The sequence below is a fragment of the Trachemys scripta genome, chromosome 2, assembly GCF_013100865.1.
Source record: "Trachemys scripta elegans isolate TJP31775 chromosome 2, CAS_Tse_1.0, whole genome shotgun sequence".
Classification (NCBI taxonomy): Eukaryota; Metazoa; Chordata; order Testudines; family Emydidae; genus Trachemys; species Trachemys scripta.
This window is the reverse complement of record NC_048299.1, coordinates 179,717,042-179,740,938: the sequence shown is the minus strand read 5'-3', so window position 1 is coordinate 179,740,938 and position 23,897 is coordinate 179,717,042. Positions and strand designations below refer to the sequence as shown.

The following is a 23,897-nucleotide window of genomic DNA, read 5'->3' as shown; positions in this document are numbered from 1 at the left end:
TCAAAAGTGGGAGGGCCATGGTCCCCTGGCCTCCCCCATTCTGGCGCCCCTGGCCCAAGACGATGCCAATTTTGGGAGAAGAGTGTTGCAGTCAGCACATTCATGAACTTTGAGCCTACTTCCTGGGGTACTTCTTGAAATGGACATGAGCAAGCACTTGAAGAAGAAAAAACAGTTACCTATCTTTCAAAACTCTTGTTCTTTGAGATGTGTTGGTCCTGTCCGTTTCATGACCCACTCTCCTCCCCCTCTGTCAGAGTTACTGGCAAGAAGGAACTGAGATGGCATAGGGCCATTGGTGCTTCTTATATCGGTGCATACGCATGCGGCTCCAGAGGGTGCCAGAGCCAGCCCAACAAATACCACTAAGGGAAAAATCTCTGGCAACAGTGCATGTGGCATGCACACACCTAGCACGGAATGGACATGAGCAACACATCTTGAAGAACAACAGTTATGAAAGGTAACTAACTGCTTTTTCTGTTTTTAAACCCTTATTACTCTTTGAGGCTACAAACTATACCTGTCATTCCAGTTTTTCCTTCCCAGTTTTCTGGTACAAAAAATTTGCCTGGCTAAGGCATTTGGAAGTTTCTTGCAGAGTACAATAACAAATGAATCAAATAAAATGAAGACTAGTGTAAACCAGATGTGAACTAGAATGAGGTTGGGAATCGACTATCTGCTTGTGGACCTATTAGTCTTGCTGACCTAAAACAACCCTCTCCTCGGTCCTGGGCAGGCTCGCTCAGTGCCTTTGCATAACAGAACTGTAGAGTTTCTTCTATTGGTCAGGCTATGAACGGGGAACTGCGGTTGATTCCCCTGGTTATCTTTGTAAATTCTAAATTGTAATATCACAGCTGCAACAACTCACCACATTTATTTTTTCTTCTGAGCTTGTGATGTTTTTCTTAGCACGGGAAATTTTATTAGCTCATTTATCATGAGCTAATATCATAATTTTGAATCTATATGCATATTCTATTGTTTATATGTAATGTGATAGCTCTGTGTTGTGAAGATCAGGCTCACATCTGAGCTTCCCCAGAGTTGAGGGGAGTTCAGATGCAGGGTGTTTGTTCAAATCTCTCTCTCTTTATCCTTCCTCCCCTACATAATGTAGCATGTGTTTAACTGTAATTAGAAACAAAGGAAACAAAATTGAACATAATGAGACATTTAAAATCCATTAAAAGGTCTGCACTGGAAATGGTATGTGAGCTTTGAAAGCTATTCTTAGAAGCAGAATTTAGGTGCAGTTCAGTTGTTGTTCCACACAGTGTCACAGTTGGTCTTTACGTCTTTCTTTCTGGTTGTAGATGAAGGTATTTACAAAGCTGGTGAAAAACGGTCTGAAACGTGGGGGGCAGCGGAAATCCAGGAAGATGAAGACACTCAAGTAGAGGTTCCAGTAGATCAGGTAATCTTTAAGCTTTGAACAAATGACTAATGTGGAAAACAAATCTTGTGTTTTTCTTTTGCCGCTTCCCTTGATGCCTGCTGCATTTTTTTTTACAGGGTTCATTTGTAACGTTCATTGGTACAGCATTGTATACAAGGTTGCACTGCTTTTGAATACATTCCCTTTTCTTGAATGCTTTTTAAGTCCCAGTTATTTGTTCCTGTCAAGAGATGATCCTCTCCAGCATGTTCCCTTGTGGCCCTGCCTGCACATGTTCTTTTAACCAATTACCAGACTTAGGTTAGACCTCTTTGTGGGGTCTAATTTATTAAATCTTTCTGTAAAAGGTGACTTACTTTGTTAGTTACCCTGGTCACCCCACTCTGCGTCCCTATAGGAGTCCAAGTCAGCTCTTCATCATGGTTCAGGAGACAACCCCATCCCTGATGGTCTTCTCTATCAATAACCCCCGGTCTCTTTTATTCATATATATAAAAATAGGCCCTTTAAAACCTTAATGGGCCAAATAACATGGTGGGATGGGTTGACCACTAGGCACCTCTGCCCTTAAGAGGGCACACGACCCCATCATAGTTTCCTTTGTGTCAGTGCAAAGTCCTTGCACTCCCAAAATCTACTCAAATACCCCCTGAGTCTTCAGACGATGTTTACTGTAAAAAAAAAAAAAAAAGCCCCTGTCCTGAGGTGAAGTATCACAGTATTGTTTCCAGAAACTGTGCCTCCAATCCCTTTATTTGCGCCTTGTCTACATTTGAAAGGGTTTGCCAGTAGAGCTGTACTGGTAGAGTTTTACAAGCAACCCCACTAGTGGAGAAGCAGCTGATACTGGAAAGGGATTATTTCACTGGCATAGCTTAAACTAGTTCCCAAAGGGAATAAGCTGTACCTGCAAAAAAGAGTTTAAGTGTAGACCATCTCTCAAGATGCCTAGAAAACTTCAGTAGTTTACTAAGACTGAGGAAGGGTGAATAAAGGGGATCTGCTGGTCTCCATCCACCCACTCCGGAAAGCTGCTTGGGAAGTACCTGCCATTTGATACCATCTGGTATATTTCAAAAGACAAAACAATCACTCCTGTGTACTATTTTGACATTCAACATTTTTTTTAACTGTAATTTATGTCTCCCTTGCATTTGTTCTTCCTCCTTTCCCTTCCTTAGCCCTACTTTTCTTTCTCTTGCATGTCTTGGGTATCCTTTTTCTCTTCCTTCATCTTCTTCATTTTTCCCTGCATTGTGTTCTCTTCCTCCATGTTTTCAGTCTCTCTCCCCTCCCCCTTTCTTAAGCCCTCAATTCTCCCACTATTACTCTCTTAATATAACACTTCAATCCTTCCCTAAACTCCCAAATCTATTCCTCTGGCTCACCCACAAAAACTACAGAGGTTGTTCTACGTTACAGCGATCTTGATTAAGACACCTATGGACCACTAGCCTAGACTATCCAGACCACTAGTATGGACTAGCCATAATGCTTTTCACCATATTGCTGAAGAAAGGCAGAATTGGGCTGTTCCAGCCTTATGCTAGCAGGTGGAGCCCTGCATTGTCAGAAGGATTCCTTAGTGCATAGGTCCACCTGGGTTCTGGTCCCTCTGTGCCAGCGGAGCAGTGTAAAGGGGCTAGACCACTGCCCAGAATCAGGGCCAGGATTCTTGCAGTCTTGTACCACATTAGATTGCCTCTGAATGGCAAAATAGGCTCGTATCTATTTGATTTTGATAAATCTGTATGCACAGTGCTGGAACTGAAGTGGCTAACATGATATTTAGTTGTCCCACTGTTTCCTCAGTAGAGTTGTATGAAATTGGCAGAGCTTGTTATGTTTATAGGCACTATTTCCTTTTACCTAGTTTGGAAAAGAGAGGTATCCACCTCACTGTGTTTTTTTTTTTAAAAGAAAAATTTTATGTCTTGAGCCAGTTCTTCAATTAAGTAGATCTTTATGTCCCTGAGGTAGAGAATAGATCTGGCCAAACTCTTTGCTGCAGACATATCCCTTTCCTGTTTATGAATTGCTCATGAGCCAATCCTGATTTACTTCTCATGTGTATATAAGTATTTGCCAAAAGTGTGGACAAATAGTTTTTTAGTAGGGCTGTCAAGCGATTAAAAAAATTAATTGCGATTAATAACGCTGTTAAACAATAGAATACTATTTATATAAATATTAGGATGTTTTCCACATTTTCAAATATATTGATTTCAATTACAACACAGAATACAAAGTGTACAGTGCTCACTTTATATTTTTATTATAAATATTTGTACAGTAAATAAAAATAGTATTTTTCAGTTCCCCTAATACAAGTACTGTAGTGAATCTCTTTATCATAAAAGTTGAACTTACAAATGTAGAATTACGTACAAAAAACCCTGCATTCAAAAATAAAACAAGGTAAAACTTTAGAGCCCACAAGTCCACTCAGACCTACTTTTTGTTCAGCCAATCACTGAGACAAACAAGTTTGTTTACATTTACAGGAGATAATGCTGCCCACTTATGGTTTACAATGTCACCTGAAAATGAAAACAGGCATTCTCATGGCACTGTTGTAACTGGCGTCGCAAGATATTTACATGCCAGATGCGCTAAAGATTCATATGTCCCCTCATGCTTCAACCACCATTTCAGAGGACATGCATTCATGCTGATGGGTTCTGCTTGATAACGATCCAAAGCAGTGCAGACTGACGCATGTTCATTTTCATCATTTGAGTCAGATGTCACTGGCAGAAGATTGATTTTCTTTTTTGGTAGTTCGGGTTCTATAGTTTCCGCATGGGAGTGTTGCTCTTTTAAGACTTCTGAAAGCATGCTCCACACCCTGTCCTGATCAGATTTTGGAAGGTACTTCAGATTCTAAAATCTTTGGTCGAGTGCTGTAGCTATTTTTAAAAATCTCACATTAGTACCTTCTTTGTGTTTTATCAAATTTTCAGTGAAAGTGTTCTTAAAACAAACAACATGTGTTGGATCATCATCCAAGACTGCCATAACATGAAATATATGGCAGAATATGGGTAAAACAGAGCAGGGGACATACTATTCTCCCCCAAGAATTTCAGTCACAAATTTAATTAACGCATTATTTTTTTAATGAGCGTCATCAGCATGGAAGCATGTTCTCTGGAATGGTGGACAAAGCATGAAGGGGCATACAAATGTTTAGAATATCTGGCACGTAAATACCTTGCAATTCCAGCTACAAAAGTGCCATGCAAATGTCTGTTCTCACTTTCAGGTGACGTAAATAAGAAGCGGGCAGCATTATCTCCCGTAAATGTAAACAAACTTGTTTCTTTTAGCGATTGGCTGAACAAGAAGTAAGACTGAGTAGACCTGTAGGTTCTGAAGTTTTACATGGTTTTGAGTTCAGTTATGTTAGAAAATGTACATTAATAAGTTGCGCTTTCACGATAAAGAGATTGTACTATGGTACTGGTATGAGGTGAATTAAAAAATACAATTTCTTTTGTTTATCATTTGTACAGTGCAAATATTTGTAATAAAAATAAAGTGAGTACTGCACATTTTGTATCTATGTTGTAAAATTGAAATCAATATATTTGAAAATGTAGAAAAACGTCCAAAATATTTAATAAATTTCAATTGGTATTCTATTGTTTAACAGTGCGATTAAAACTGCGATTAATCACGAATAATTTTTTTAGTTAATCATGTGAGTTAACCGCGATTAATCAACAGCTGTAGTTTTTAGCATAAGGGACTGTGTGTCTTTGATATGTTTGCCCTCCTTTGATTAGCCACCTAACATAGTATTTCTAATCTTTGCTGGAGAATAATGAATAACATTGACTTGGTAGGGGTTTCAGACTAACAATTATCTCTGCATGTTTTGGGAGTCAACCATTTTTAATAATATCTGATTGTCATTTCAATGCCCAAGAATAATGATTAGTATGAACCTACAAACAGTAGAGGAGTGAAATCAAACCACTTATTAACACATATTTGTGAATCTTTATTGTTATCATTATGTAACCAGCTCTGCCAGAAAGCCTGGTCTGGTTGTCCTTTTTTGTGCTTACTTATCTAGAGGCTAATTTTCTAAATTTTGTTTGACTCAGATAAAAGAACACTAGGCCTTTTGATTAATTCTCAAACACAGTGTACAAAAAGGTAAAGGTGTTTTGGGGAAGATAAATGGAGGATTTATGTTATACAGTGTAGTAATTTCAGTATAGGCATTGCTAGTATACCAAAATACCTAGCTGCCACAGAGAATATTAAGAACAGCATCGTTTCTATCAGAAAAAGGAACAGACTTGCCACACCTCCTTTGTGTTGTGCTGCTTTTGTAAGTGGGGTCACTCCTGGTGATTTTCTTCTGGAAGCATTGCTGGACTATCCTGCTGCCATTGTTACTGAGGAAAGGTCTCTGAGAGGCATGAATTCTATATTATGCTCTAAAAGTAGCAAGAGTTTGCTTCATCCTGTTGTCTGATGTAAGGAATTCCACAGCCAAGGTCCTTCCACTGAAAATACCCTGCCACAGCCTCGAGAGTTTCACCTGGGCCACCATCAGCCTCCCTGTTAGTTGTATCTATCATTGTTGAGAGAGAAGCAGCCTTTGTGATAGAGTTAGGCCGCTGTGAATACTACTGTTAGGATAGAACAACGCCTCATGTCCCGTCTAGTTCATCTGTGTTTCTTGTGGCAGCCTGAATTATCCTGTCTTGGTCTTGGCTTGCTAATAGTAAATTAGTGAGATCATCATTCCATTTACTGACTTCCACAGAGGCTTCCTATGGGCATTTTGGAGTGTTTGACAGCAATGCATTCAGTCATCAGGAACTGTCTTGTTCTAATGTTCATGTTGAATTTATTGCTTGTGAAAGGTGCCAACTTGACAGCACTGAAGATTGAAATCTTACTTATCCCCTATACTGGTACAGCACAAGCAGCAGCTCTGCAAGCTTTTGCATACAGTCCTGCCAGTGTGCCTCAGCACAACCTGATGGGGCCCTTCTTTAGGGATGAGAGAATAGTTTATTCTCCATTGCCAGTTTAGCACGTGGTCTGTCTGCTGAGGTTGCCAACAAGTGTTAATCATGCTGATGACTTTTGTAACACAAGGAACCTGTTTGAGACCTTTGCAAAGGTCACCGTACAGCCATCAGATGCTAACACCTTTCAGTCACTACCAACTTGGGCTGGAAATTGGCATCACATTTGATAACTAGTATCCTCCCCCCCCCCATTCCCTTCCCCCGCGCACATACACCACCCATGAAGAATCTTCTGATTCCATACTTTCCAAGGAAAAAGCCAAAATTCACACTCCCCACTCTTCGCCTCTGATCAAACGTCAGTGGATGTATTTGTAACTTTAAAACAATATGTATATTCTCTTAGGGCCCAATATTGCAAGGGACTAGGTACGTCTCAGACCCCAATGCTCCCAAACCAAGGCATTCAGCACCACTTGGAAGCACTCATCACCTTGCAGGGTTAGACCCTTATTGATCATCTTCAACAGTTTTAAACTTTGCGCTGGAAAGCTTTTCTGTTCACCTTGGCTGCTGCACTGTTGCCTTATGTACCAGGAATATGGGACAAAATGCACCACCAGTACTGTCCTTTATGTGTGGGACGCTACTATATATGCACCAACTTTTCATTAGAATGCTGGCACTTCAGATAACGCCACCATGTTCTCCAGCCACCAGAAATGAAGTGGTTAAGATGCTTTTTACTTGAGCCTTCTTCTCTGTTTTACCATTTATAGCATACAGTTGAACAAATGCCAGATTAGCCATTGACTAAATGTAGTGTGAGATCAGCTAGATGCACGCTTATATACTGTGCTGCAAAATGTTGACTTCCAGATGAGTGCATTAAAATGGCTACCTTTATTTTATTGTAGGCTAGATGCCAGTGGTAATTGAAAATCAAGTAGGAAAAAACAGTGTTTCCCTTAAACGGCACATCTCCTCTGTTTTACATTCAAAGCCAAGAGTGGAGGTTCCAAATACAAAATGCACGGTGGCTTTGTGTGGAATATAGGCTTTCTCCAGCTTCACACTTCTCTGTTTTCATCACTGTGCCAATGTCAGTGGGAGTTGGGGACATGCTATGAAATCAGTTGGACAAAGGGGTGGGAAAAACAGTTTATAGTGTTTTCACTTCTCAGTGATGGGGAACAAAATAGTAGGGGCTTCGTCAGGTAAACTTGAAATACTAATCTAATGTGTGAACACGAGGGTGGTGTTTTAAATGTCCCTATTATTACTGTTAACTTTTTCTGACAGAAGAGTTTAGATAAACCCTCTTCATATTTTAATGCTGCTATTATTTAGTATATTTAAAACATACTAATACAATGTTTTGTTAAAAACAGTAAAGGAAAACTCCCCTATTCTTTTTCCTTTCCATAAGCAGAAAGAATCTGGCTCTTCTGTCTGTCTCCCACACTCGACTCTTAGAGGAGGTAAAACAGTGGGAACTAGGCAGTATATCAAATTAACTGTTGTAGTGTCCCAAGATAGGAACCAGGAGATGCTGCCAGTTACTCTTCTGTGCTCTCGTAAATTAGGCAGTGTCCCCAGCAAGTGGCTCCAGCTCCAGTTTTAAGCCAGGAAGTGGAAGTAGGAGCTGGGGACCAGATACTCAAATGTATTTAGGTGCTGAACTCCTATTGAAATCAATGGGTCTTAGATGTCTAAATACCAAGAGGATATGGGCCTGGGAGACTACCTGCACTTTAAAAACAATACAAAAAAATCTGATTGGGAGGTTACAGTTTTTTGGTAGCTCCTATGTGTAAAATGTGGTAGCGGTGATACAGACACTAGCTTAATTTAAATGTAAATAATTGGGAACACATCCAAAAGATTTCCCTGATGTGTGTGCACTTTGTTCTCCCCTGCTCCTCCCACGTCATCTCTTCCTTTGCACATCATTGTAAAGGTTTCATGAGGTGACTATGTTGGATGCTCACAGAGTTGGAATCTTTGCTACCCAACCAACCTGCTTTGTAAATACAGATTTGGCTTTTCATTAATGCTCTCTTGATGCCACCGATGACTTTACATTTCCTGGAGATGTGATGGGACCTGAAAGTCTTAACTCACTGAAGTATCGCTTGTGTAGTCAGAGTATGTCATAAGTAATAGAAGCATTGCACCTTTCATTCACTGTTTTAGATATAAAGCAGAAGTTTTGGGATGAAGACCTGAATTTCACCCCAGTGAAGAGTATGCAAAATTTCTCTCCCCGTTGCCAAAGGCAAAAACAGTTACATTTGCGTTGATTCAGTCTTAAAACAGGTTGGCAGCTCTGAGACATCCCTCGATTATAAAGGCCAGACCTTTTCATGAGAAAAAAATTCATATTACATCAGTTCCTCCCTGTCCTATAAAATCAGCAAGCTTCTCAAAATGGCATTTAGAAAAATTACCCAGGCAAGAGATCATGCACGAGCCTCAAAATTAATTAGAGCAAGCGATGATGTGTTCAAATAAAAACCACCACTTAGATCTTCTGTTTACTGATTACTGGGCAGGTCAGTATCTAATAAAGGGTTCTTTCTTCTCTTGCTGTTTTTGTTTTTTTCAGCTCCATTGACTTATACCCTCAGGACTTGAGAGAGAGAGGGAGAGAGAGAGAACATGTAACTGTCTTTTGGTTGGTTGCTGCTTAGAAAGAGAACAGATTTTCTTTTGGCTCAGGTGGTAGAGGCCTGTGATTTTTTTTTTTTTTTTTTTTAAAGCTGTTTGACAAGGATTCCAGCCCTGGATTTATGTGTGCATGTGATTTTATTATTGAGAGGTGGTAACTTCTCCAAAGTTAAGATCGCAACTACAGTCCTATTATAAAATTGATTTTGATTTCCCCTTTCTAGTGTGCTCCCAACCTCCCCCCCCCCCCCCGAAAAATCCTCAGACTTTCAAATTTTTAGGTTTAATTTTCATTGCCTGTTGAATACTTTTTGAAAGCTGTATGATTAATGTCAAACAAATATTTGTTGAGACTTCAAAATAGCTCCTTTTGAATTGTTTGCCAGCTGTCTAACGTTTCATTGTCCCTTCGTCTGCCCAATAAATCACATCGATTCACAAAATCTGAAACGTAGATGTTTTAACACTGACTCAAACGGTCACTAATTAAAAACAGACATGATTCTCTGTCAGTGAAACAGATGGAGGAAAAAATGTCGTTGACTTGTGTACTAATGTGGCTACTTCTCAAATGTGAAAGAACTCCAGGATCTGGTAAAATGATTCTTCCTCCATTCCTTACCAAAATGGCCTATTGGCTTAGGGGGGATGCGCAGAGATCCCTTTTCCATGTAACTGAGGAAGAGAGGTTGAAAGCCTGATTTTTTTGCAGTGGTGCTGAGCACTCCTGCTCCTGCTAACTGCAATTGGACTTGTGGGGGCTGAGCATTTATGAAAATCGAGCCGTAAATGCTTAGATATTGATATCAGTATAACAAAATCATATATAAAAACACACCCAAATGGCTCAGTGTTTCAAGTTATTGGCTTCATGATGGTAAACACATATTTTTATACTGAGTAAGAACAGCATACTTATTATGTGGGAAGTGTAAGACCGAGTCCTTAATGTTTATTTCCTTGCTTTTAAGTGCTTGGGTTTTGTAAGTGATGTTGTCACTTAGCAACCCTAACTGGATTTGGAACAAAGTGTTTTTGCTTTTGGAATATATGCAACATATCTATAAAGCACTATTCATTGGGTAATAGTAGTTATATTTTAAAGGTGGTTGTTGTCTCAAAGCTAAGTGAGCCTGATGTTGTAGTCATGAGATCTGCATGCCATGCTATTTATGACCACTAAGATTTTGTTGCCTACTTCATTGTCTGTGACCATTGTCTGAGTAAACATTTGGAAATGGTTTCAGCAAAGCAAAATTACAATTGACATTAAAATGGATTCTACTTGGTATTTAAAAATGTATTTTTCCCATATAAAATATCTACCTTGAAAAGAATTTCTATGATGTTGGTCTCTGTAATATATTAATAGCAGCCATGCACTAACCAAATGATTGGAAGTAAAATGCCTCACTGTCTTTGTGATTTATTGCTTTTTGGAATTTTGATGGCACTTGGTAACCATAGCTCTTAATGAATGGTAGCAGAATGAATGCAGTTAGAATACCTCCTCCTTTTGAAGCTCCTTTGCCAACATTCAAAATACTACCAAGCAATCATACTTCTTGAATGTGAACTGAAATTTACTCCTGCGCTACATTAAGCTGCTGTTAGACCACCATGGGCCTGATTTGTAAACCAGGGGCCAGATCTTCAGCCAGTGTAAACTGACATAGCACTGTTAATGTCAGTGGATCTACATTGTTTCAGACCAGATGAGAATCTGGCCTTAAGTCTTTTTTGGTAGGCACAGTTTTTCATTGACAATTCATTAAGAGCGTAGAATTGTGCCCACAAAAATGGAAGCCTGGTCTGAAAATCAGGTCTTGTAATTCTCTAAGCGCTGTGCAATAAAACTAGTGAATTGTGAAAATGTTACTTTTTAAAAACAGGTAAGCCCACTTAATTTTAAAATTTCTGCACTATTTGTGATACATCTTTCCTCTTTCTTGCCATCATACAAAAGGAAAACTCCTTACTGTGAGTTGCTATGACTCTAGGAGGCAAAAGAAAGGTCAGCTATACCCACTATAAAAGGCAGAGCCCTATCCCTTTCACGTCAGTCCTTTCAACACCTTAAGTATGTTATTCAGTCCTCTTTCCTCACCCCTTTCTAACTTTTTTTGGTGTGGGTTTGGTGCTTGTTAAAGATACGGTATTGACATCTCTGGAGGCTCAGTTCCTCTGCTTATCAAGGTACCTCAAACAGGTACCTTATGGGGAGTAGCAGTGAAAGTTTCCCCAAGATGCTCTATCAATATGCTCTAATTCTCACCTGAAGGGACTAGAGGGTAGTTGTCTTCTTACGTGTTCAATCCTTGGCAGTTTCAGCAAAGGTCGAGAAGGGTGCCAGTTGTGCTTGTGTTATTTTGTGATGTGGACGCCTGTCCATGGGGAAAACAACACCAGCAAACTCATTTTGCATAGGCCACTGCTTGGCTACCAGTTGGTATTCACTCTTAGCCACTGTTGATCACAGCTGACTCTGCTTGCATTCTCATGAGGGGTGAGGCAGCCCTTTTGGCCTTTCTGCTGTGTAACACTGGTTTTACTCAGTTGTCTCTTGGGGTACGTCTACGCTGCAGCTGGGAGTTGAAATTTCCAGCTTGGATAGACGTGCACATGCTAGCTGTGTTTGAGCTAGTATGCTAAAAATAGCCATGTAACTGCCACACTGCAGGCAGACTAGCTGCCAGAGTACTTACCTATGGTCCTGGGCAGGATTGCACTGTGGTGGCTAGCCTGTGCCACCACGAAGACTGTCACAGCTACACTGCTATTTTTAGTGTGCTAGCTCAGTCAAAGGTAGCATCTGTGCATCTCCCTGAGCTGGAAATTACACCTCCAGCTGCCGTGTAGACAGACCCTTAAGCACTGGTAGAGCCAGTACTGAGAGTCCTGTTCATCTGTGATATACACTAGCAAGTAAGTCATGCTTCTGGCTCAGTCACTCATTACAGGTTAGGACAACTAATTGACTGTCTGGATTTGAAGTGTATTGAACCCTTGTGGAGTCTGTGGAACTACTTTGCCCCTCTTAACCATGCATTGTGCTTATTGACACAGCTTCCACTAAGTGAAAAGATTGCCACTCTTTCTGATGTGGGTCGGATAGTCCCAATTTTAATGGCTCTATGCTGCTTCCTGCAAACCAAGGTACCGACTGTAAGCCCCATTGTGTTCCACTCAGATGAAAGGGTCTGCCTGCGCAGGTCCAGTGGCCAGGATTAGGGCCCTCATCTGTGCCAAAGTTAAAGTCCTCAATAAATGTTGGGCTCCCAGACATAGCATTGCAGCATTTTGACAGGGGTAGCATTGCGTCTCGTTGCAGCTTGGTTTCACATTGATGCAGCATCACACATTGTGCAAACACTAATATTGATGGCCCAGCGTTGTGGCACTGAGGCATCACTTTGTCCACAAAAACGGTCCATGGGAATGCTATATGCTGGTTATTTTGAAGATTGGAGCTAATCACCAGTGAGAGGCTGGCAGGTAAAACTAAGTGAGCAGGCTCAGGGGAGAATTCTAAGGTAGGTGTGGAAGGCACAAGAAATCTCAAAGCCAGAAAATAAATGCACCGAAGAAGCAACTACACAATAAAACTGTCATAACTATAAAGGGAAGGGTAACAGCCCTCCTGTGTACAATACTATAAAATCCCTCCTGGCCAGAGACACAAAAATCCTTTTACCTGTAAAGAGTTAAGAAGCTCCGGTAACCTGGCTGACACCTGACCCAATAAGGGGACAAGATACTTTCAAATCTTGGTGGGGGGGAAGGCTTTTGTTTGTGCTCTTTGTTTTGGGGGTTGTTCGCTCTTGGGACTAAGAGGGACCAGACATCAATCCATGCTCTCCAAATGTTCTGAACAAGTCTCTCATATTTCAAACTTGTAAGTAACAGCCAGGCAAGGCGTGTTAGGTTTATCTTTGTTTTCTCAACTTGAAAATGTACCTTTTGCTAGAGGGTTTACCTCTGTTTGCTGTAACTTTGAACTTAAGGCTAGAGGGGGTTCCTCTGGGCTCTTTGAATCTGATTACCCTGTAAAGTTATTTTCCATCCTGATTTTACAGAGATGATTTTTTACCTTTCTTTCTTTAATTAAAAGCCTTCTTTTTAAGAACCGGATTGATTTTTCCTTGTTTTAAGATCCAAGGGGATTGGATCTGGACTCACCAGGAATTGGTAGGGGGAAAGGGGGGGGGGGGAAATGATTAATTCCTCCTTGTTTTAAGATCCAAGGGGTTTGGATTGGTGTTCACCAGGGAATTGGTGGAGGAGTCTCTCAAGGCTACCAGGGAGGGAAAGGTTTTTGGGGGGGAAGACAGAGTTTCCCAAATGACTCAAACTATTTGGGTGGTGGCAGCAAAAGCAGATCTAAGCTGGTAATTCAGTTTAGAAGTTCACATGCAGGTTCCCATATCTGTACTCTAAAGTTCAGAGTGGGGAAGGAACCTTGACAAAAACATAAGATGTTTCTGGCACTTCCAGTGTTATCAAGACCATGGCTAACTTTTGCAAATGAATCTATACTTTGTTAGGACGTAGTAGACATATTCTCAGCTGGTGTGAATCAGCATTGCTCCCTTGAAATGAATTGAGCGATGCTGATTTTAATGCAGCTGAGAATTATGGGTTGTAATGTCTTCCATAGGTACACAATGAACACTCACGTACACCTATGCACTAAGGACCTGCTCCAGAGCCCATTAAACTCTGTTGAAAGACTCCAATTGACTTTAATAGGCTTTAGATCGAGGCCTGATCCTGCCTGCATTCCCACATGTGTTAAAGTTTACTAATTCGCTGATGTTGGCTCAGTTTGGAGAACTGCTGCATCTGATGGCTGATCTGTCTGGAGGAAAAAGCAGTGTACATTGGTAGGTCGTTAATCCAGATAAAACTAACTCCCTGGCCATTGCCATCAAGCAGCTCCAGATTACTACCAGCTCACTATTAACCTATCTGAATGGGACATGGAGCAGGTGACCTCTGTCAAATATTTGGGTAGTGTCAGACAGTGCTGGAGAATGCTTGAAAGATGTGGGCACTTGTATAGCAGCAGCTGCTGCCATGTTTTGGGTATCAAGTTTGCTTCATGGGCATATTTAATGGCATCAAGCTTGCTATGAAGCTGCAGATACATAGAACTGCTGTTAGACCAACTCTTTTAAATGAAAAAGTGAAATGTGGGTGTAGAGGAGCAGACTCACCCCTGTGGCGCCTCCTGCTGGTGACTTCCAGGAATTAGCTCTTTCCAGCTCCGGAGCACCTTCTGCAGGCCGGTGATCTGCCTGTCCTCTGGTCCCCGTGTCCCTCCCTGGACCCCGGTGCCCTTGTACCTGGGGTGCTGCCCCCTAGCAGTAACCCTTCAGTCTTAGGGTCTCCCCTCCCCAGGGAATCCCCACCCACTATTCCCACCTCACCTCAGTATAAGGCTACTGCCAGTCATCGTCTAGCCCCACACCCTGGAGCAGACTGCAGTATCAGCCTACTCATCATTGGCAAGGTTGGGTTTGGACCTGCTGCCTTGGCCTACCCCAGTCTGCCCTCTGCAACCCCCAGTATCTTTGAGCCCAATGCTAGGCCGCAGCCTGGGGCTTTCAGGCTGGAGCTCCCCAGCTCCTCTGCCTTTCCCCAGCCCTGCTCCACTCAGGTATCCTGTCTCTAGCTTCCTGTAGCCAGGCACTTCTCTCTCTAAATGCAGAGAGAGACTGAGTCCTGGCTCCCAGCCTTTATAGGGCCAGCTGGGCCCTGAATGGGGCATGGCTCAGCTGCAGCTGCTTCCCCAATCAGCCCAGGTCTTTCTTTCACAGCCTGCCAGCCCTCTCCCAGGGCTGCTTCCAACCCTATCAGGGCTGGAGCGGGTCACCACCCCGCTACAGTGGGCATTGAGGAAAACTGAATAACATTGGATTGATGTTTTCAGTTATCATTGTCTGCATCAGCTGCTCCATACTTAGTGGCAGGACAAGATCAGAAGTGAGGCTATCCAGAGCCAAACCCAGCAACCACCTCCATCGCCATTGGTTAATTGATTGAAATGATTTCTTGGTAGAGAATATCACACATAGTATATCAGGAATAATGTCTAACTGGGTGGGTAACTTCGCCTTCAGTTTCCTGCCTACAGCCATCTACAGTAAACCTCAGAGTTACGAACATCAGAGTTACAAACTGACCTCATTTGGAACCAGAAGTACGCAATCAGGTAGCACCACACTCACACACACACCACAGCACTGTCGTTAAACATAAACTATTTTTTTTAAAAAGGGGAGTTAGAGTTACGAACAGTCTCCATTCCTGAGGTGTTTGTAACTCTGAGGTTCTACTGTCACAGACTTATTGTGTACTGTAAGAGCTATTTTATATGTAGTTCTTTATATTTTACAGCAGAAGTCCCCAAAAGGTGGGGTGCGCCTCCTTGGGGGGGTGGTGGTGGTACCAAAGAACATTTTGGGGGGAATGGTTCGGTCCTGGGCCAGCCCCCATGAGGGGCAGGAAAGTGTGCCACCCAGCTCTTCTCCTGCCCCCAGCTGTGGCCCTAGCCTCTGCCCCCTTATCCCAGTCCACGNACCCTCTGTTGCTTTTTACAGATTGACTAACACGGCTACCCCTCTGATATTTGTCTAGCTAGTCAGACTACAATATAATATCACCAGCTACCAGAGATTCTGTGGCTCATTGCAGTAAAATGATATGTCCTATATGATATGGTGTCAATGGAATATAATTGTATTATGGAGCTATATAAAGGCAAAACATTTGGATCAGGAGACCACTGATCATTTAATAACATTCTTATAATGCCTTTTATTTATACATGCTTAGCATTTTTTTGGCATGTTAGTGTTGTCAGCAGCAAGGTTAATAGATTTTTCTATGGCTTTTTAAAAATAGATTCTGCAGCAGTTATCATCTTATCTCAACAATTCACTAATGGCCATAACATTCCAAATATTCTTGGCTGAGGGAGAATCTTTTGAAATGTGCTAGTTGGCTTTAGATTCTGATGAAGCTCAATGGAAGAAGTGGGAGGCAGTCACCCCTTTCACTCATCTCTAGATCTGAATGGAAATAAAGGATGAAAATCTAAACAAAAATATCTAAGCCAGCTCTGCAGTGGGAACATTGTAGTTCATTGAATGGCAAGGTGATGCAAATACAATCTTTAAAACTCTTTTATTAAATGGTGTTACTTTATCAGTAATGAGGACTTGCTTGTCCTTCCTTCAGGCCCAGGGCAAGGTGCTGTTCTTCTGCCTTGTGACCTTTCTACACAAGAAACATTTTGGGGAAATTTCCCACTATTGCTAATACTGAATATAAACGAGACCTGTGTGTGTTTACACACAAACACAGAAAGGGTCAGGGAAGAGAGAGCTTTGCTTTAAAGTGGTTTTTGTATTGGTGGGAAAGGGTGAAAGGTGACTTTTTTATAGGCGATACAATGCAAAGAATTATAAATAAGACCCATGAAACCAGTGTCCTTGCAATGAATCAGATTGCCTGTTCCTTTCATGACCACCTGGCAGGTCATGACATCTCCTGATAAGAAACCCCTGTCATGGGTTTTCCCCCGGGGTGCAACCTGGAACTGGGGTACCACTGAGCCCTCTGTTTTACCAGTCTGGGTTCCCTTTCACATTGTTACATTGTGACAAGCTGCAAAGCCCTCCAAGCTTGTCCTCACACAAACATCCATAGGCAGGGGCCACACCCAGCCATGTTCATGAATGTTCTACCAGCTACTTTCATGAACCAACAATAGCAAGGCTCCAGCCAAAATACCCCCCAGCTCCCCAGCCTAGGATCCCAGAGCTATAACGTTCTGAGCCTGACCAATATGAATTGATTACCCAATCCGCCCCTTCCTCAGTGTAGAGAGGACAATGCACCAGCCCCCTGTTCCTGAGCAGATTTCCCTTTGCACTTCAACCAAAGCACACTCTGTTAGGTAAAAATATAAAACAGATTTATTAACTACAGAAAGTTAGATTTTAAGTGATTATATGTAATAGCGTACAGATTAAAGAAGATTACCTAAGAAACAAACAAAATCACAATCTAAGTCTTATACACTAGATAGGATTTGAATCAAGCAGTGTCTCACCCTGTTAGTTAGTACAAGTAGGTTAGGTTTTGCATACACAGGCAGGAATCCTTTTTTCCAGCCTGGGACCAGCATTTCCCCAATTCAGTCTTTTTCTAAGGCGTTTCCAGGTTTTCTGTTGTGAGGGGAGTGAGATCATAGAATCATAGAATCATAGAATATCAGAGTTGGAAGGGACCTCAAGAGGTCATCTAGTCCAACCCCCTGCTCAAAGCAGGACCAATTCCCAGCTAAATCATCCCAGCCAGGGCTTTGTCAAGCCGGGCCTTAAAAACCTCCAAGGAAGGAGACTCCACCACCTCCCTAGGTAACGCATTCCAGTGTTTCACCACCCTCCTAGTGAAATAGTTTTTCCTGATATCCAACCTGGACCTCCCCCACTGCAACTTGAGACCATTGCTCCTTGTTCTGTCATCTGCCACCACTGAGAACAGCCGAGCTCCATCCTCTTTGGAACCCCCCTTCAGGTAGTTGAAGGCTGCTATCAAATCCCCCCTCATTCTTCTCTTCTGGAGACTAAACAATCCCAGTTCTCTCAGCCTCTCCTCATAAGTCATGTGCTCCAGACCCCTAATCATTTTTGTTGCCCTCCGCTGGACTCTTTCCAATTTTTCCACATCCTTCTTGTAGTGTGGGGCCCAAAACTGGACACAGTATTCCAGATGAGGCCTCACCAATGTCGAATAAAGGGGAACAATCACGTTCCTCGATCTGCTGGCAATGCCCCTACTTATACAGCCCAAAATGCCGTTAGCCTTCTTGGCAACAAGAGCACACTGTTGACTCATATCCAGCTTCTCGTCCACTGTGACCCCTAGGTCCTTTTCAGCAGAACTGCTACCTAGCCATTCGGTCCCTAGTCTGTAGCAGTGCATGGGATTCTTCCGTCCTAAGTGCAGGACTCTGCACTTGTCCTTGTTGAACCTCATCAGGTTTTTTTCTGCCCAATCCTCTAATTTGTCTAGGTCCCTCTGTATCCGATCCCTACCCTCTAGTGTATCTACCACGCCTCCTAGTTTAGTGTCATCTGCAAACTTGCTGAGAGTGCAGTCCACACCATCCTCCAGATCATTAATAAAGATATTAAACAAAACTGGTCCATTGGTGATGTCCTGTTCCCCTTTTATAGCTTCTTCCATAGGGCGGGAACCCCTTTGTTCCAAGCCAAGTTCCCAGTCCAGTTTATGGAAAAAATACAGATACCAAAAAGGAGTTCAGTATAATGTGATTTATTGACAAGCCCTTGCATGCTCCGATGAGTCATGGCAGCTATTATCGATAGGCTGACTGAAGCGTCCCCATGGTCCATTGTCTTTGTTGATGGGCCATTCAACTTGAATAGCCCATTCATGATGTGCTGACTAGCCTGAATGCAAACGAACTTTTGGGTCTTACCCAGGAGCAAACACATTTGAAATACAAATACATAGTCAATATTCATAACTCCAGATACAAAAACGATACAGTCATACAAATACAAATAGGATAATCATATTCAGCAAACCATAACTTTTCCATAGACACCTCACATGACATATATTGTACAAGATGCAACATAATTATATCATAATCATATTACTATGGTGAATATGTGGTGCAGAGTGTCACAATCCTCCCTTACTAAATTGGGAGTGTTTGTTTAAATGAAGAATTTATTTGATATGCACAAAATTATATTTTGTTTATGCCAAAATAACACTTAAAACAGTGGGACCAGATTTTTCCAAAGTTCTCAATACGAACAGTTGGAGCCAGGGTTTTCAGAAGAACTCGGCTCCTGTGTAGGCACCTAAATTGACTTTTTAGCAGTGCTTAGCACCCAGTAGCTCCCACCATTCTCAGTGTGAGTGGTTGGGTGCTGGGCACTTCTGAAAATTGGGCCCATTGGTTTTCAAATTTGGAGCATGTGAATTGGAAGTAGATTTCTTATAAAATCTTGAAAATGTAGGTAAACAAATGCTCTCTATTAAACACTAAGTGTTCCCCACTTAAAGCTGTGCAGTATAGTGATTACCATAACCAGATCTGCCAGCAGTCTGGGACAGGCTATATGGTACCTCTGTTTTCAGGTTCTCTGGGGCATCTGCAGTTGGTAGATCTCATATGTTCAGAGGCCCTGTCCCTCCACAATGGCTCTGGGACTCCTGTCTACCTCCTTATCTCCTTAATGGAAATGGAGCCATGGAAGAGGTAGCACAGCCATGGACTGTTTTTGTTTCCTCAGTAATCTCTACAGGCTGAGGAGAGGGTGATGTGTATGCTTCCCAGCCCCTGTCTGTCCCAGTCACTGTTCCTTCTCACCATGCAAATCCCAATCCTCAGCCCTCTAGAATGGGGAATATGGGATTGTGGAGTGGTTGGTCTCATACATTCCCACCCCCACAATACCTTCTGCCATCTTCCTCATGGTGTGAACAAACTGGACTTTTCCCCTTCTTCCCCCTGCTGATCTCTGTGGCATTGTCTATCCCAGGAGTTCTCAAACTGGGGGTCAGGACCTCTCAGGGGGTCACGAGGTTATTACATGGGGGGGTCGCGAACTGTCAGCCTCCACCCCAAACCGCGCGTTGCCTCCAGCATTTATAATGATGTTAAATATGTTAAAAAGTGTTTTTAATTTATAAGGGGGGCCACACACAGAGGCTTGCTATGTGAAAGGGATCACCAGTACAAAAGTTTGAGAACCACTGGTCTAGCCCTTAGTTAGAGAGAAGTGGCTGGGACACATGATTCTTGGGCTGATAATATATTTAGACCATTTATATCCATTATATCCATCTAATATATATAGGCCATGTATATAAATAACTTCCTTGTTGTAAAATAGTACAGCTATCCCTTTATGATGATGCAATTATGACTTAGGGGTCCACCATATTATTACATTGCTTGGGATGTTTTGATTAAAGATGTTTGAAAATGACATAACTCTGCTCTTGCTTTCATCAGAGGCCAGCAGAAACAGTAGATGAGGAAGAAAATGAAGAAGAGGGAGATGAGGGAGAAATGAATGGAGATCAGGGAGAGGAAATGGGGGAGGCCGTTAATGGAAATGTTCTCCAGAATGAGATAGAAGAAAATGAAGAGAAAATAAATGAGAATTATGAAGAGCAAGAGGAAGAGAATTTTGGACAGCTGGAGGAAGAGGGGCCTTTCCACTTAAACGGTGAAACTAATGAAGAAAATGGTGAGGAAATGGAGCAGTTTAATGACCACAATGATCTTCATCCTGAAGAAGAAACAAAAGCACCAGAGGACTTTGACAATCAAAGCCAGGTAAACAGCTTATTTTTTCAATTTTTTGTTTTTAAAAAAATAGATATCGCCTCATTCATTCCAGCACTAGCTTTCTGTACTGCAAATGTAGTCCAACTCAACCACGATGATGTTCTTGGAGTCTCATGGAGTTTCAACTTTCAGGAAAGCTATTTCCCCTCATTTACAACCCCTCTCATCTTCTGGCTACAACTGCAGAATTCTTTCTCCAACTGGCAAATAATGTATTTGTTGCTCCATCACTTTGACAGGTCTTTGTCCTGCCTTTGTGGGTAGGCAGGGTACTAGAAATACAAGACTCCTGCACTCCCAAGAAGAGATGGGTGATTGTATATTTCATTCTTCACTTCCTCTGTCGGACATAGCAGGGGGACAGTGGGATGTGCACAAGCATGTCTCCTGGTTTAGGAAACCAGTGCCTTGTTTGTTTGGCTGAGTTGCCCTGCACAGAGGTTGTATTTAATAAGTGTTGCTGCCCTCATTTCATGGAAGTCTTATTGACAAGGAGGGGCATGCCACAAATTTAGGGAGAGGTGCCTGATGCTGTATCCTCCATTTGCTGATAGGAAAGGGTCTTCGACAGCAGGAAATGGAATCAGAAATGTCTGTGTCACGTGTGAACTACCCCAAGTGTTCGGTAACCTGAGCAGTGGATAGATTTCCTGAGATTACACGGTGCGTGGATTGTAAACTTAACAAGGCACTCCCTGACTGGATTCCCCAGTGTCAGGGATAGGACAACTGGGGCCAGCTCTCTGATTGCATACCATTAAGAAGTGAAAGTTCCTGTACCTCCCATGATGCTCAGGATAGTCTCTGCCATATTTCTAAATTTGGGATTTATTCTGAGCCATTTGTATGACACACAAGGACATTTTCAAATAAAGATTACCAGACAGATATGCAACAACATTCTCATCAGAAGTAGGATTTATTATTTTCTGTGCTTCATATGTTGATGGAACAGTGTTGAGACTATGAGAGGGTTTATGTCACAAAGTGAGACTACATCTTTGGGAGGCTCAATTTAGAAGGGATGTTTGCTCAGATGGGGGTATAAACAGGAAAAATATTCTAATTTGAGCAAAGGTTCTGCTACTTTCACCTTTTTTCCTACTTATCCGTACCTAATGGGAGGACCCCATGTATAAGCTACCCAAGAATGTTATATTGGTGACTAGCTCTTATATATTTTTTCACTTGAAGAAGTCTTAGTAGAAATTCTAGTGTAGACTACTTAATTATATATTGGTTGACATGCAATGAGGTCTATTACCTGCCAAGCTTAAAATATCTATTTTTGGTTCCTTTTTTCTCTAGATTGACTCTCATCTGGAAAAAACATCAAATCCAAGAGTAACTATCACCAGCCCACAAGAAAGTGAAAAAAATGACCAAACCAATGAGTATGCTGCTGTAGCATAGACTTTTTAAAAAGTAGATTAGCAGAAAATGAAGGATTGTAATATTTGTCATTTAAAGCATATTGTTATCTGTGATTGATAATTTATAATGTGAAGATACAGTTGAGTACCACCTATTGAGTCTTGAAATGATAATGCCATATGGATTGACAGAGATAATGAATATCCTATTAAAAGGAAGACTGAATTATTTTCACAATATGTGGCTTACTGATCAGATTTTAGGGGGGAAATTTAGGGGTTTTTGTTTAGAAATACTATAAATAAGTGAGCTATTCCTTCTTTGTTCTCAGATGATAGTACTAGAATCAACCCCATTTGTTAGTCTTCCAATGTGCTCCAAAAAAGCATTTGTTAGACATCAGAGTTTTTCAGCAATTTTGTTTAGAAAAGAATATTTTTGTGACTTCTAATGGAAAAATGTATAATGTTTTTCTTAGAATAATAAACAGCTAGAAATATAAGGTATACTTAATTTCCAGGCTTATAATTTAGAGGTAATGTGCCAGATTCTCCTCTTGGTGGAGTTCACCCACATAAAACTGGAGTCGAGAATCTATCCTAATTAGATGTACAAAACTGGATAGTGGCTTTCCAGTAAAGCAGCAGCATTTGTGGTGGTTTTGTTAATAAAAAGCACATATATAGCACCCTGAATAGAGCGGGGGAGAGAGAGAGACTTCAGTACTGCAACCTGATCCATGTACTCAGATCCCTGCTGCTGCAGAAAGACCCACTGACTTCAGTAGAACTCTGCACAGATGTAGGAAGTCTGCATGCACATAGAACCGTTTGCAGGATTTGGGCTATAGAGTAGAATTGAGCAACATTTTTCAGACGCATAATTTATTTGCCGAAAAATGCAGTTTTGCTTGACCACAAACTAGTCAAGAATCTGGCATGGATTTGCTGAATAGTTTCAGCCAAATTTTTTTTTTGGCTGACTTAGGACCATTCACAAAATGGCTGGAGGAGGTGATGTTGACTATAGCACTTACCTGTGACATGGGAGGCCTGTCTTCAATTCCTGCCTCTGCCTGTTGTGGAGCAGGGATTTGAAATCAGTCTCCCACATCGCAGGAGGGTGCCCGAGCCACTGGGCTGAAGGTTATAAGAGAACAAACACCACCGCTTCCTCCTCTAGCTCTTCTGTGTACCTCGCCCTTCATTTCCTTTGCTTCCAAAAGTGACTAGTGGAAACTAGGGCTATCGATTAATCATAGTTAATTCACACGATTAACTCAAAAACTTAATCGCAATTAATCACAGTTTTAATCACACTGTTATACAATAGAATACCAATTGAAATTTATTAAATTTTTGGGATGTTTCTCTACATTTTCATATATATTGTATTCTGTGTTATAATTGAAATCAAAGTGTATATTATTTTTTATTACAAATATTTGCACTTTAAAAATGATAAACAAGAGAAATAGTATTTTTCAGTTCACCTCATACAAGTATTGTAGTGCAATCTCTTTGTCGTGAAAGTGCAACTAACAAATGTAGGGTTTGTACATAACTGCACTCAAAACCAAAACAAAGTAAAACTTCAGCGCCTACAAGTCCACTCATTCCTACTTCTTGTTCAGCCAATCGCTAAGACAAACAATTTTGTTCACATTTACAGGAGATAATGCTGCCTTCTTCTTATTTACAATGTCACCAGAAAGTGAGAACAGGCATTTGTATGGCACTTTTGTAGCTGGCATTGCAAGGTATTTACGTGCCAGATATGCTATACATTCATATGCCCCTTCATGCTTTGGCCACCATTCCAGAGGACGTGCTTCCATGCTGATGACACTCGTTAAAAAATAATGCATTAATTAAATATGTGACTGAACTCCTTGGGGGAGAATTGTATGTCCCTTGCTCTGTTTTACCTGCATTCTGCCATATATTTCATGTTATAGCAGTCTTGGATGATGACCCAGCACATGTTGTTCATTTTAAGAACACTTTCACTGCAGATTTCAAAAAATGCAAAGAAGATACCAATGTGA

At 41.4% G+C, this 23,897-nt stretch overlaps 1 protein-coding gene across 6 annotated transcripts in view; it reads left to right on the top strand.

Moving 5' to 3' along the window:
• DCDC2 (doublecortin domain containing 2) overlaps positions 1–23,149 on the top strand; it is a 122,191-nt gene extending 99,042 nt beyond the window's left edge. For 4 of the 6 annotated variants that reach the window (XM_034762417.1, XM_034762415.1, XM_034762418.1 and 1 more), the window contains 3 exons: positions 1,323–1,423; positions 20,138–20,464; positions 21,785–23,148. In XM_034762417.1, coding sequence (XP_034618308.1) covers positions 1,323–1,423; positions 20,138–20,464; positions 21,785–21,889 — 533 coding nt within the window. In that variant the 3' untranslated portion in view covers positions 21,890–23,148. Of the gene's footprint in view, positions 1–1,322; positions 1,424–20,137; positions 20,465–21,030; positions 21,140–21,784 lie in introns of all 6 variants that reach the window. The other 2 variants (XR_004644682.1, XM_034762416.1) reach the window with 2 other exon arrangements.
• The last annotated feature ends 748 nt before the right edge of the window (positions 23,150–23,897 follow it).